The 15510-nt window shown below is 43.6% G+C and overlaps 1 protein-coding gene across 1 annotated transcript; it reads left to right on the forward strand.

Annotated features, from left to right (window-relative positions):
* The first annotated feature begins 5292 nt into the window (after positions 1 to 5292).
* Positions 5293 to 9488, forward strand: LOC120915830. Its single transcript, XM_040326636.1, has 5 exons — positions 5293 to 5651; positions 5883 to 6052; positions 6187 to 6255; positions 7800 to 7859; positions 8984 to 9488. Exons 1-5 carry the CDS (start codon positions 5293 to 5295, stop codon positions 9358 to 9360), a joined length of 1035 nt encoding a protein of 344 aa, XP_040182570.1. The 3' UTR covers positions 9361 to 9488.
* Positions 9489 to 15510: the final 6022 nt, after the last annotated feature.

Consider the following 15510-nt stretch of genomic DNA (forward strand, 5'->3'; position numbering starts at 1 on the left):
GGCTCGACTCTCTCCCCATGACTTATATTGGAAGCTTAATCCCTTCTGACTTTCAGACGTCCCCGATTTGGAGCAGGCTGGCGAAGAGTGGGATTTATTTTTCCAAACTAATAAGGATACAGCGCCACTAGATGTGGTCTGGGACTCCTTTAAGTCTCACGCCCGCATGTTTCTATCTCAACGCATAGCTAGATACAGGGAGACCTCTTCTCAGGTGATCAGACGGGCGGAGCAGTCTTTGGTGGCTATGGAACAGGACTTTACTAACAACCCCTCCCCATCCTTACCTGACCAGCTAAAATTGCAGGCCCTGGTGGTAAATAATCTCCATTTTGAACAGGCAGAGAGGAAAATATTTTATAGTAAGCAGAGAGCGTATGAGTGTGGCGAACGGGCGGGATGTCTTCTAGCCTATCTTGCTCACCTGGATCACAAGCCTCCTATGGTGGTTTCCCTCCGGACTGCTGATGGTGAGCTGGTTACTGACCCTGATATGGTGGTTGGGGAGTTCCGCTCCTTCTTTGCATCCTTATATGCTTCTGCGGCCATTCACACAGGAGATGATTTAGCGACACTTTTTGCCAACGTGGACCTGCCTGCACGTACTCAATCCCAGTTAGAGATGCTGGAGGCCCCTATTTCTAAAGATGATATAGCTGAAGCAATGTCCCACCTTAACCCGTCTAGAGCACCTGGCTCTGATGGTCTTCCCCTTAAATTCTACAGAGCATATGCGGACGTCCTGATCCCCAAGCTCCATGAATTGTTCTCTTACATATTCGAATCTGGCTCTCTACCCCCCTCTATGTCTGAAGCCTATATTGTTCTTATACCCAAACCTGATAAGAATTTGGAGTTTCCGAGTTGTATCGCCCTATATCCCTTCTCCAGCTGGATGTGAAGATTTTGGCCAAGATCCTGGCGCTGTGCTTAAACACAGTAATCCTTTCGCTGATCTTCCCGTATCAGACTGGATTTATGTCTGCTAAAAATACAGGGGCAGATCCACAGAGATCTGCACCCGCGCAGCGTATCTGAGATACGCTACGCCGCTGTAACTTACACGGCTTTGTTTCGAATCCATAAAGATTTTGCGCCGTAAGTTACGGCGGCGTAGTCTATCTCTCGCGGCGTAACGGCGCGTAATTCAAATCGGGGGCGGGGGGGGCGTGTTTCATTTAAATGAAGCGCGTCCCCACGCCGAACGAACTGCGCATGCTCCGTTCCTAAATTTCCCGCCGTGCATTGCGCTAAATGACGTCCCAAGGACGTAATTTTTTTGTGACGTGGACGTAAATTACATCCAGCCCGATTCACGGACGACTTACGCAAACAATTTTTTTTTTTTAATTATACGCGGGAACGACGGCCATACTTAACATTGAGTACGCCACGAAATAGCAGCTTTAACTATACGCCGAAAAAAGCCGACTAGAGACGACGTAAAAAAATGCGACGGCCGCTCGTACAGTCGTGGATCGTCGGAAATAGCTAATTTGCATACTCGACGCGGAAAACGACGGGAATGCCACCCAGCGGACGCTGAAGTATTGCATCTAAGATCCGAAGGCGTACGAAGACGTACGCCTGTCGGATCTAACCCAGATGCCGTCGTATCTTTTTTTGAGGATTTAAAACAAAGATACGACTTGGGAAATTTGAAAGTACGCCGGCGTATCAGTAGATACGCCGGCGTACTCTCTTTGTGGATCTGCCCCACAGCGTTTATTCTTCGTAGACTTCACAGAAATTTACAGGTCGCACACGACCAGGTGGGCTCCAGGGTTGTGGTGTCTCTTGATGCTGCAAAGGCGTTCGACTCTGTCGAGTGGGAGTACCTCTGGTTGTGTCTGGCTATGGATTCAACTTCTCTATAGTGGGCCCAGCGCCAGGGTCTTGGTTAGGGATGAGCTTTGTGTTCGAGTCGAACATATGTTCGACTCGAACATCGTCTGTTCGTACGTTCGTCGAAAATCAAACAAAACGGGTCGTTCGCGCCAAATTAGAGTGACGCACAACGGCCCATAATTCACTGTGGCATTGCGCGCTGATGATTGGCCAAGCATGCACTATGACCCTGCATGCTTGGCCAATCACAGCACGCAAAAAACGAAGAGCCATAATTGGCCAAAGCTCAGGGCTTTAGCACACGCCCCACACTTTAAAAGGCAGCCTGCAAGGCGGTCGCATGTAGTGTGTTGCGGCGTTGTTAAAGAAAAGATCAGTCAGTCAGTCAGAGAGAGAGAGAGACAGTGGGCTAGATTCAGGTAGCTGCGCTTGATGTTACGCCGCCGCAGCGTATCGTATTTACGCTACGCCGCTGCAACTTACAGGAGCAAGTGCAGTATTCACAAAGCACTGGCTCCGTAAGTTGCGGCGGCGTAGCGTAAATGGGGCCGGCGTAAGCCCGCATTATTCAAATGTGGAAGGGGGGGCGTGTTTTATGTTAATGTGTGATGACCTGACGTGATTGACGTTTTTTACTAACGGCGCATGCGCCGTCCGGGTACATATCCCAGTGTTCATTGCTCCCGAGTACGCCGCAACGACATATTGGTTTCGACGTGAACGTAAATTACGTCCAGCCTTATTCGCGAACGACGTACGCAAACGACGTAAATGATTCAAAAATCGAAGCGGGAACATCATCCTTAACATTGCGTGCGCCTCATAGAAGCAGGAGCAACGTTACGCCGAACAAGCCTTACGCAAACGACGTAAAAAACTACCGCCGGGCGCACGTACGCTTGTGAAACGGCGTAACTAGGTAATTTGCATACTCTACGCCGAAAACGATGGAAGCCCCACCTATCGGACAGCGTGAGAATGCACCCTAAGATACAATGGCGTAAGAGAATTACGCCAGTCGGATCTTAGGCTAATGTCGGCGAATACAGAAAGAAGATACGCCGGCGCAGCTTTGAATTTACGCGGCGTATCTATGGATACGCCAGGGTAAATCATTGCTGAATATAGCCCAGTGTCTTTTCTACCAGATAGATAGATAGATAGAGCAGGCAGGCTAGTCAGTTTAGTTAAATGTACAGGGCCAGATTCAGATAGCATTTACGCCGGCGTATCTCGAGATGCGCGGCGTAAGTGTAAATTTGCGCTGTCGTATCTATGCGCGGTACCCACAGAACCAGATAATAGGCTTCTTCCTACCGGCGTAACTTTTCTACGCCGGCGCGGCGTAGGCGCATATTTACGCTGGACGGATCTGGCGCGCCCATGGATTTTATATTCAAATATGCAAATGAGGGAGATACGCCGTATGTTTGGCCGGCGCAGGCTACGCGCGGTGCGCGTAACTGGAAAGTCCGGCGGAAAGTTATGCCGGGTACACACGAGAGGATTTATCCGCGGATAAATCCTCTGGCGGATTTTGATCTCCTGGTTGTACTTACCAGGAGATCAAAATCCCCGCGGAATTCCGTCCGCGGTGACGTGTTTCGCCGTCGCCGCGATGATGATGCGGCGACGTGCGCGACACTGTCATATAAGGATATCCACGCATGCGTCGAATCATTACGACGCATGCGAGGGATGGGTTCGGACGGATCGATTCGGTGAGTCTGTACAGACCACCGGATCGATCCGCTGGAGCCGATTCCAGCGGATAGATTTCTTAGCATGCTATGAAATTTTTATCCGCTGGAAATCGGTCGGCCAGAAATATATCCGCTGAAACCGATCCGCGGATCAATTTCAGCGGATCGATCCTCTCGTGTGTACGGGGCCTTACCCCTTATAAAGCAGGGGAAACTTTGCACCAGAGTTGCACAGGTCAGCTGGAGAGCAGCTACAGCAGCACCGTTACAGACGACCTGTGCACCAACACTTGCAGGACAACACTAGACATGTGCACAGCAAAAATTTTCGTTTATTTCTGTTTCGTTTCTGTTCGTTTATCGTGATTCGTAACGAGTCGTAATTTTGTAAGACGTTAGTTATCGTATTCGTACTCTTTAGTATTTTCGTAACACTCTTTTTTCCGTTTCCGTTTTTTTCTGTTAGTTTATTTTTCGTTGAATCGAGATTCGTATTTTCGTTATGTTTTGTATTCTGCCTCGTTCGTATTTTTTGAATGAATTTATTTGTTTATTCGTTTTTACGTTGGTATATTTTTCGTTTTTTTTATATTCGTATTTACATTATATTTACCATCGTGCCGCATTCGTATTTTCGTAAGAAATAGATCTTCGTTGTTTTATCATCATTCGTATTTTCGTGTCTTGTTTCATTCGATTGTAAAAACGTGCTTTAGTAGATCTTAGTGCATTCGTAATTCAGTTAAAATACATTTTACGTTGATTCAACACACTACTCATCGTAATTTTGTAAATCTAACTTGACTGCGATAGACTACTTGACGGTCTTACTGATACTGATTATTACTTTCGTAAGATTGTTTTAGTAAATTTGTAATCGGGCCTTAATTCGTTATTTTACGCAATGTGTCAGAATTGCGCTCCGCTAACGCTGCTAATGTGTGTTGTAAACCATTCGTACTTTCGTAAGTACATCGCAGCAAACTTAACCATTCGAAAATCTCATACTTTACTTTAGTTTTCGATGCGCGGCTTATAGCCTCCGCCCCTGGACTCCATTTTGAGACGGTGTATGAGTGCGTGGTTTGGCGAGGGAGGAACAGAGAGCAGGGCAGAGGTGGGCTTGTCGAATTTCGACTTGTTTTTGTGTGGTGGTTTCACTGGTTTGCTATCTTTTGGGCAATTAAAATCATGTATAGGAGTGAGAATGGACATGTGAGTGTTGAGACTGAGAGTGAGAATGTTGGTGTTAGTCAGTGTGTTGATGTGAGACTTGTTGGTGTGACTGAGAGTGAAGTGGAGGAAAGGTGTGGAGCAGATGAGATGAGTGTGGTGGAGGAGAGGCATGGAGGGGAGAAGAGGCATGGAGGGAAGAGGAGGCGTGGAGGGGAAGAGAGGAGTGGAGTGGAGGACAGGTGTGGAGGAGAGGAGAGGAGTAGAGTCGAGGAGAGGCATGGAGGGGAGAGTAGGCATGGAGGGAAGAGGAGGCATGGAGAGAAGAGGAGGCATGGAGGGGAAGAGAGGAGTGGAGTGGAGGAGAGGTGTGTAATGAAGAGGAGGCATGGAGGGGAGGAGAGGAGTGGCGTGGAGGAGAGTAGTGGAGTGGAGGAGAGGAGCGTAGTGGAGGAAAGGCGTGGAGGAGAGAGGAGGCGTGAAAGGGAGGAGAGGAGGGTAGTGGAGGAAAGGCGTGGAGGAGAGAAGAGGCGTGAAAGGGAAGAGAGGAGGGTAGCGGAGGAAAAGCATGGAGGGGAGAGGAGGCGGGGAGGAGAGGTGTGGAGTGAAGCCGAGGCATGGAAGGGAATGTGGAGGTGTAGTGGAGCGGGAGCATGGCAAAGAAAGGAGACATGTGGCCCCTCCTATGTCAGATAGTGCGGACTCAGATGTGCAGCAGAACAAGCGAACCAAGAGACAGAAATCAAGGGGACCCATATATACCAAAGAGGAGAATGCTGCATTGGTTGCTGCAGTATCAAAAGAAAAAGTGACACTCTTCTGCCAATCCGTGCCAGCATCTGAGAAGTCAGCAGCCTGGGAACGAGTCCGGGACTCCGTGAATGCGGTCTCCAAGTTTCACAGGCCCACCAATGGCGTCAGACACAGGTAATTAATATTAAAATATTCTTTCACTCTTGTGTAAAAAATATACAGTTTTGTAGTCAATAACAAAAAAGTAACAGTTCAACGTAACCAAAAAATGTATTTGTCACAGCCACATGCTGAACAGTATACATATAACCATCACAATGTGAAAAGAAATGTGGTTTTCAAAAAACATTAATCTAAGTATTTTTTTTTTATTAATGTAATTGTAATGTTTATGTACATTTGCAGGTTCTATGATTGTCGGGCAACGGTTACAAAGAAGATGCAGAGGCTTCGACTAGGACAAAACAGAGGAAAGCCTATCAAGTTGCGAGAGTGGGAGGCGGAGCTAAGAGATGTCCTTCTGGCAGAGGATGTCCCTGGATTCAGCAGCAGGGGTCAAAATCACAGAGCTGGTGGTGAGGAAAATTAAATATATCATTATAATTTATATATATTGCAGTTATAATATATTTGTAAAGCTATCTTATTGTTTATGATGACTACACATGTATGACTTTTATTTTTATTTTTTTACATTCATGTTTTCCAGATCAAGAAACATCATCCTTGGAAGGATCAGCTCCAACTCCAAGTACATCCTATCAACAACATTCTGGTGGTGAGTACCCAACACAAAGGATATATAATGAACTGCTATTTACTACTTGGACCAAGTCACTGTGCCATGCAAACCGTCACAGTTGAGACAATTAGGTGCCGTTTCTGTCTCCCTGGCTACTCAGCTTTCACTATCACAGTCGAGAGCAGAAGGCTCGTTATGCACAGTGAGCCGAAAAAATAGCAATGCAAAATAGTGGGCAGCAATAGAGCAGCTGAAGAGAACTTTTTCAAATTAACCAGCAGGTGATTGGTTGCTATGCGGCCCTAACAAACAACATTATGCTGGATAACTTCAGCAACTTCTGCTCCACCCACTATAGTATTTATTGTGTCTACGGTTCTGTGTGCCCAAGCAAGGTAGCAAGGTCAGAGCTGTGGATGCTGAATTGTGACGGGGGCAGAGCTGCGGGGGGCTGTTAGGTGAAGGTGGGTCAAGTTGCAGGGTGGGACAGAGAACACAGCTGTTCACATGTGCTGTGAAGGTGGGTGAAATTTACCACTGTGAAGGGGGTTCAGATCAGAACATAATTGTGAAGGGGAAACTGTCATGTGAAGGTGGACTGAGGAAGCTGATGTAAGAAATGTGATTTTTAAATCAAAAGGTGGGTATAGTAGTAGTATGTATGCACCCTTCCAAATTCAAACTTGCCTGCTCTCATTTTGTGACTAGATTTTGAGGGATGCCGAGAAAGGGGTGAGAGCTCCGCCAACAGCATAGTTTGAAAGGGAGTCCTTCTCTCATCGATCACAGGGGGGGAAAGAGAGAGGAGAACACATCGATAACAGCTTTGATTTGACATTGCCGTGTTCCCCGCCGCTTGCTGCCACATACATCCCCTCCTCCGGGACTTTTATCCTGTCCAATCCCAGGACGGGCGATCTGTAAATTAAAGTTTCCTGGCCATGGGGCGGGGCTGTTTAGTAGCGGGAAAACATCAATTTAAATGAAAGCGTTTATCGCTCTTTACCTGCAGCACATGTAGGCTGCATGGTGGGCACAGGGTGCATTGGTGGGCACAGGCTACATAGGTGGGCACAGGCAGGCTTCATTGGTGGTTTTGGACAAAGTTGGTGTTAATATTTTTTTTTTATATTTTATTCTGCATAAAACAATTTTGTGTCATTTAATGAGATAATTCATGAGGGCGTGTTTAGGGGTTGAATTAGGGGTGGGGCAAGCTAAGGGTTGGGTGTGGCAACTAACTGTTGGCTAGTAACCCTTGAGGCCTGGCTAGTAGCTAATTTAGCCCTGGTACTATGTATATGGGGGTTGTAGTAAATGATATGTAGATACTTGATAGCATATTTTACATATATTTTGTTAATCTTAAAAATTGCCAGAAATGTAACATCTGTTTTAACACATCAGCAACTTCTGATTATATTTTACATTTCCTCAGTCCATTTTTGGTTGAATATTTGATTTCATAGTAGAAAATATTGTAGTTATACGACATATCTCAGGCAAAAATTGTAAATACAGCTGTTGACTTTTTCATGAACATTACCTTGACTCTTCACTCTTTCTTCCGTCTTTAACAGAAAGCTGCATTCAAGACCCTCCAGCATCGGCTTCTGGCAGGACCATTGCTCCTCCTCAGGGTAAGTGCATGATCTGGGAAGAAACAGGACACAGCACTAACTCCATTATCATCATCATCATGTACCCTATTTACACATAGGCATTTGCATGTAATACACCTAAAAGTTCAATTTAAAAATTCGTCCAAGAATGACACCTCATACCTTTAGAACGTGACTGTGAAAGGGACACTGTGATTTGAAGGGGGATTGATATATCAAGGAGGACTGCGCAAACTGTGGAAATAAATGAGAGTGGCTGTGATGTCAGAGATTCATTCCTATCACAAAGATTTTTTGCTGAACTCCACCGTGTTGAAATTTTTTTTCTGCCTTTGGTTCTTTTAATGATTTTGAATTTAGTAGCCATTATTGAAAGGTGTTCAACAGCTCTTTTGCGCTTTTTTTTTAAACTACCGTTAAGCATATAATATCTATACATAATATCTCTATAACCTGTATGGTTTAGAAGATATTCGCCCTGCAAACCTAGCACGGCACACTAAATTACTTACAAGGTTATTAGCTCATAATGAGCTAGTATGCTGTGCATACTAGCTCATTATGCCTTTGCTTTACAGGTATTTTTTTATCTTTTAGTGGGTATAAAAGCGCTACAAAGGTTTTTGCAGTAGGATATCAAAAGTACTACGATAATAAATTTAGAATACATATGCCCTTTTTACCTGCAACTTACTGGGACCCTTTAAGAACTTTATCTTCAACATTATCTTCACTCTTTCTTCCGTCTTTAGCAGAAAGCTTTTCAGGAGTTAAATGTGCGTGTCATATGCTGATAAATATGTTATCTAATAAAGAAAAAAGAATTTCTGTTTAAGGCATTTTCTGTTTCTGCAATTTTTATATTGTATTTATTTACTTCTATAAAGGTTATTTTATTAAATAAGCTTTTAATTTTTTTTAACTTTAGGATATAAATGCAATGTGTAGATTTACCTAAATAAGTTTAAATTGATTTTTGGTTTTCTCTCAATCATTAATACAACTTATCCCCCCTCCCCAACTCAATCTTTCATTTGCTCCATTATTCATTATTACTACTACATAAAAGTCTAATCTGAATAAATTCATTACTATGAACGCTTTCATCATTCATCAAACTTTGCCTATCTTATCTATTTCAGATCAGCAATACCACCCTGAGAGGAGAGTACAGTGCAGCCCGCACTCTCCTGTTCTTCTTTTGGAGAGGCTGGAGATTCAGCCAGAGATTACCCCTATCATTCCCCAGACTCCTGATTTCTCCCCCGGCCCAGAGGAGGAGCACAGAGGACAAGGTTCATTCATTCAGCCACCCCATGCCCTGATGCCACCTACTGCTGTACCGCCTTTCCCAACTGTGCAGGAGATCATTCTGAGGGAGCTTATAGAATTAAGGTGTGACAACCGAAAACTACAACGAAAGGTCAAAAGGCTTACCCGGCTTACCCATCAGTTGAGCAGGCAGCAAACTGAGAGTTTTGAAATAATTTTGGCCCGGGCAAGCCAACAACACAATTAGGCATTGGACCGAGTATATTTTGTTTACTTGAAGATATTTCCAGACACATTGCTCCAATGCCTGGGAGCTACGATGAACATATAACCAACAAAGACGTTTTGAAAAATGAAGGCTAGACCTTCCTCTGACCATCTCATCGCAAATTATTATGCAGAATCGATCTTTTTACTGTTCCTTGATTTTGGTAGAAACGTTTTCTTATGCTGCCAAGTTACACCTACCCAGCATGTGTGTTTGTAATTTCTATGAAAATATTTTTTTTTTTGTGAATATAAAACTATTTTTGGTCTAATATTATTATTATTTTTATATTTATATACATCATCACATTATCTGCTAAATTATTATGTATTCATTTCCCACACACAATAGTATTTTATTCCGAACTTCAAACTCTAAGGGCCAGATTCACAGAGTAGATACGACGGCGTATCTGCTGATTCGCCGTTGTATCTGTTGTTCTATCTATGCTATAGATAGCCATAAGATCCGACAGCTGTTATTGTTTTACACTGTCGGATCTTAAGATGCAATACCGCGGCCGCCGCTGGGGGGAGTTTGCGTCGTAAACCAGCATCGGGTATGCAAATTAGGAGTTACGGCGATCGACGACGGTTTTTCGCGTTCGCTACGTCGCCGCTAGTCTAGTTTCACGTCGCAAAGTTAGTCGTTTTTTTTTGGTGCCCTAACTTTAGTCAGCAAGCGTATTGCTGTCTAAAAGTATGGCCGTCGTTCCCGAGTTGAAATTTTAAAAATAACGTCGTTTGCGTAAGCCGTCCAGTAATACGGAATTACGCTACGTTCGAAAAAATGATGTCACGGCGCGCAATGCACGACGGGAGTTCGGAAACGGAGCATGCGCGGTAGGTCCGGCGCGGGAGCGCGCCTAATTTAAATGGCACACGCCCATTTAAATTGTCCCGCCTTGCGCCGGAGGCCGCCGGCGTAGGTTTGCATCGCAAGTGCTTGGTGAATCAGGCACTTGCGATGAAAAATTGCGGCGGTGTAACGTATCTATGATACGTTACGCCGCCGCTCTTCTATGTGAATCTGGCCCACACAGTCTACCTTAAACTATTCATTTATATTTTAATGTTTCCCCACTGTTAGTGGACACTGGACAGTAAAACAACACAGGAAGCAGGGGGGGGATACTAAAGCAGTGGGAGTGTGGATACTGGAATAAGATAGCCAGGGTGAAAAATTATAGACCGAGGGGCTAGGGAGGTAGCGGAGGACAATATAAGTAGACATTAGGGAAAAACATGGATCCCACTATCACATCTTTTAAAGACACGTGGAGGCATTTTGCAATTTTGTATCTTCGAATGGTATGCAGCAGAGCTGAGTTAGGCAGAGAATGTACCCGATCGGCTCCCTGTAGTCCCAATGGCCAGTCCATCCCTGCCGATCGGTAAACTAATGAGAAGATATCTGCTTTCGCTGCAATGGAATTTTAATCACTATTCCAAAAGATAATACAGTTCCCAGTCTCCCTGTTCTTACCTTGCATGGAGCTGAGCAGCATTCAGATCCCTGGTGGTCAGAATGGAATCAAAATACCAGGGCCAAGATAGACCATGAGTTTAGATTTGTAGCTCTGGGAAGTGTGGAGGTGATGCACTGACAATGGCATAGAAGAAATTATTTCGATGTCAAAAAACATAAAATAAGTAACACAACTGTATTCCATATATACATCAAAATAACATTTTTGCACATTATGCATTCCATGACACACACCAATATACTTACTCACACCCACTTAAAATATACATATACACAGTGACACACACTGACCCATAAAGACGACACACACTTTAACTGACAGACACACTGGCCAATAAATGAAGTGCCTTGTAAACAAAGCCAGACTGACCCAGACACTTAATCACAGAAAAACACAGACATACTCACATTGACCCTTAAACACACAGACTAACCCCATACTCACTCACACACAATGACAAATAAATGTGATTTATTTAAAAAAAAAAGTCATACAAGTATATCATTATAACATCCTAAGTGGGGTTTACTCTTAGTCTTAATACTTACTATGAAGTGCTGAAAAAACCTCATGTGTTTTTCTATTTGCTTCCTCCTCATCCACATCCAGGTCCAATGTTAGGCATGCATGTGAGACATGACGTCAGTAAATTGCAACTGCAAAAAAAGAGAGAGGGATATAAATTAGCAGAAATAATTAATGGAATGATGGAAGGTGAGTAGGGGAAAATTGATAAGCCACTCACGTGTTTAAGGGTGCCACGGGCAACATACTTAACCAGGATTAAATCCATAGTGTGGTGAGATGTCTTCCAAACGTGAACTGTAATATTTCTTCTTTGAGGGCAGGTGGCAGCAGTCTGCACTGCAGCAAGAGCACAGTAGGAGGAGAGCCCCAGTGTTTGTGGGAGTATTGCGAGCCGTGGAATTGTGGAGTAGGTTTCTTTATGGAATGGTAGCTTCTTTTTTTTTTTTTTTTTTGTGTGGCTTAATTTCAGAGCCAAGGAGTCAAAACATTACTCCAAAAACGAATGAAAAATAAACAAACTAACCCCAGCTTGGGTTGATAACATTCTTGCAAACGGTGGTAGTAGATATTGGATTTGTGAATGTAAACAAAAACTATTATTATTTATTAATTATTATTATTATTATTATTATTATTATTACCCTTATGCATAGATCTACTTCAATTCAAACTTTTGCTATGCATACTAGCTCATTATGATATAGTATGCAGGTATTTGCCTTTGTCTTGCACGTATTTTATTTTTGTATTTTATTTAAAGTGGGCTTGCAACCACATTATTAAATATTTGTATTTCAAAAGCTAAAATCTCAAAGTTAGAGATTGAGAGCCTAACAAGCTAGGATCACCCTTACAGTATAAACTCTTTTTTCATGTTTACAACCTCTGAATTATTTGGGGGGGGGGGCCTGGGGTCAGCAAATTATAAAAAAAAAATGGTAAATAAAATGTTGAGGTAATCAATGTTGCCCACCCAACAAAAAATAAATCTTTGAATTATATAGACTGTGGCTGATCACAGCTTCTCATGCTTGCTGTATCTACATTGTGATTGATACTTTATCGTATATTTTATTCATGTAACATTACTTTTGGTACATACAGTATATCATGACATGCACTATATTTGGTTTTGTTGTATTTATTTTTTGGCATCGCCATGGAACAGGTAAATTATTAACAATATCTTTATCGATTTGATAAACATAAGAACTTAAGAAGTAGTATAATTAGAATTATTCAGTTGCAAAGCTTAGTTCTGGGTAGCCCAGCTTTGGAAGATTGACTTTCAGAAATGTCATCTGCTCCATCAGCTGTGGGGCCAGCTGGGACCTCTGTGGGCACAGAATATTTCCTGTGATAGAAAATACACACTCACTTTGCACAGAGGTCGGGGGGCAAGAAAGTAGCTCTTGTGCCACCACAGAAAGAGCAGGCCAAATACCCCTTTTCTCATCCCAATACTCTAATGGATCTGTATTGGAGGCCAAATGGGGTTCAGACAAGTATAATTTAACATGATCTGACACAATGCTTCTTTTCATGGTGGGCATTTTTGTGGGTCCAACTAAAGTATGTAATGCCAAACTCCAAACGTCAGGTCTTCTAGTGGAATGCTCAGCAGTGGTTTTACTAATAACAGTAGGTGATGGTGGCACAATGTCACTATCAGGCTCCTCCTGATCTTCTTTCTCTTCACCCTCTGCCGGCCTAAACAATTTTCGGTGACTGTCAAACACCCTCTGAATTAATAGATCCCTATAGGTGGTAAGGGAACTCTGAATTATTGCCATTTTTCCTTTAATGCGTGGATCGCACATAGAGGCAAGCATTAGCTCAGGGCATGCCTCTATGAGCTCGTTCATCCTTCTATTCAATTGTCCCCTCAGTCTCTTTATAATTGCAGCTACATCTTGAACTATGCCGCCAGGCAAGGGCTCGCTTTTGTTTAGAAAGCCATCCATCTTAGTGATAAGATAGATGTAGAGATGGATTACTTGAGCCAGACTTGCATTCTCTAGGCTCAATTTTTCTGTTACATCTCGGAAGTGGCTAAGCACAGCCACCACCTGACTAATTATTTTCCACTCCTCCCTGCTTATTGGCCTTGCTAAACCAATAACATGGCGTGTATTGGCTTTTGCTGTTCCATGATACGTTCGAGCATCTCCAAAGTGGAGTTCCAACGGGTGGCTACATCTACCTTCAAGCGGTGCTGTGGAACGCAAGCCTTACTCTGCTCAAGTCTGAGTATGTGACTGTCTTTCACACTACGATGAAAATGGGCTGCTATTTTTCTACAACTGTCTAAGACAATTTTGATGTTTCACTTTCATCGTCCAAAGCAGACTTCACAACGAGATGCAGGGCGTGTGCAGAGCAACGAATGCCAACAAATCTGCCATCTCGCACTGCCTTGAGCATGTTTGCTGCAGCATCAGTGACTATAAAGCCCATCTTTGCCCGTGTGCCTGACTCCTCCCCAAGCCACTGCGCCACCATTTTCTGAAGTGCACGTAAAATATTTACAGCAGTGTGCTGGTCGTCCATGACTTCAGCATGCAACAAGAATGTGCGTTGCCCATGCTCAGGAGGTTCTGCTGCCTTAGCACCTGTGCTTCTCATTCCTGCTTTTGGTTTGTTTGGTTGTGACTCCTTGGGCTGCCACCAGTGAGCCGTCAATGACAAAAAGGCATGTTGCCCACTGGGAGCGCTCCACAAGTCTGTAGTAAAATGGACAGACTGGCCAGCTGCTCTGCCCAGCTCCTCTTTCAGTAATCCAACACAGGAATTATATAAAGAGGGTACAATTTTCCTACTAAAGGTAGTACGGCAGGGGAGAACATAGTGAGGTGCAACCACCTTCATGAGGTTTTTAAATGTATGTCCTTCAACTATATTAAAGGGTGCTCCCCCAACTGCTATAAGTTCCCCTATCAGACGGGTGATTTTAAGGGACTGTTGACGAGACATACCCCTTGATTGGAAACTGGGAAATTGTTGCAGCGTGGGCTGCTGTAAAGGAATGGGGCGGCATGTGTCAACTACACAAGAAGTCCCTTCATCTTCCTGCCCCTTGTTGAGCCTTTTGGGGTTAATGGCAGCAGTAGTGTTGCTGCTGCCTCTCTTTTTACTAGGTGGAGCTGCAACTCCACTTTCTTCTCTCAGCAGCACCGGTGTATGGTGTGCACGGAAATGGTAATTCATCCCGGCATTGGTTAAATGGGCTATGTCTCTCCCACGGCTCACTTCCCTGCCACATAATTTGCATTTCACCATGCGCCCGTCACCAACAGTAACAAAATGTTCCCATATTTTTGATCTGCGGTTCCCAGTGGCCGGTGAGGATTGTTTTACAATTGCCTCTGGCTGATGGGTATGTGCAGCTTCCGGGTCTTTGGAGGAATTTGGTGGGCTAACAATGGTGGCAGTTGCACTACTTGGATATGAAAGACATTTAGGCAAAACAACTAAGCCTGAAGAGGTTTGTAATGGTGCAGGCAATTTTTTTTTTTGAAGGTGAGGAGTCGGGAAATAACAGAGGGGACTCAGGGGCAGAGGAGTAAGGACTCATAGATATAATATCCTCATGAATTTGGTTTACAAGTTGTGCATTATCCTCTATATTAAAATCTAAATCAATTCCTTCAAGGTCAAGGCCTTCAAGGGTCAGACTATCAGGTAATTCTACTTTAGCAGCATCCTGTTCTGCCAGGTGCCTACTTGGATTAGGATTAGATACTGAACTATGAGAATGAAAAAAGATGCTGCTATTATCTGTTTCCAATATATTGTGTGCTGTTTTTACATCTGGAGGCTGAGCAATTTGCTCCTCCTCAAGCTGTAAAATTTCAAGTTTTGGCTGCCTAAAATTATGGACACTAGCAACAACCTTTGCAGGAACTGCCCGTGACCGGCATGTCTTGTAAAAAACATCTGGGGTTACAGTTGGCCTATATTCAGAAGTTGTTGTTGCTGTGTCACACTCAACTTTTTCCTCTGTTGCTTTCCTCATGGTGAGAATGTGAGAATAAGTGGGAAAAGTACAATATTTGTATATTAGAAATAGTATTATTGTGTTTTTTTTTCAGAAAAAAATACAAATGATAATG

Source organism: Rana temporaria, chromosome 10 (assembly GCF_905171775.1).
Source record: "Rana temporaria chromosome 10, aRanTem1.1, whole genome shotgun sequence".
NCBI lineage: Eukaryota > Metazoa > Chordata > Amphibia > Anura > Ranidae > Rana > Rana temporaria.

What these genes read in the sequence shown, in the direction of transcription:
- LOC120915830 (XM_040326636.1), top strand. Translation starts at nt 5,293, where the DNA reads ATGGAGGGGAGAGGAGGCGGGGAGGAGAGGTGTGGAGTGAAGCCGAGG. An exon ending in CTATCAACAACATTCTGGTG is followed by an intron (nt 6,256 to 7,799) that starts GTGAGTACCCAA and finishes CGTCTTTAACAG; the next exon opens with AAAGCTGCATTCAAGACCCT. An exon ending in GACCATTGCTCCTCCTCAGG is followed by an intron (nt 7,860 to 8,983) that starts GTAAGTGCATGA and finishes TATCTATTTCAG; the next exon opens with ATCAGCAATACCACCCTGAG.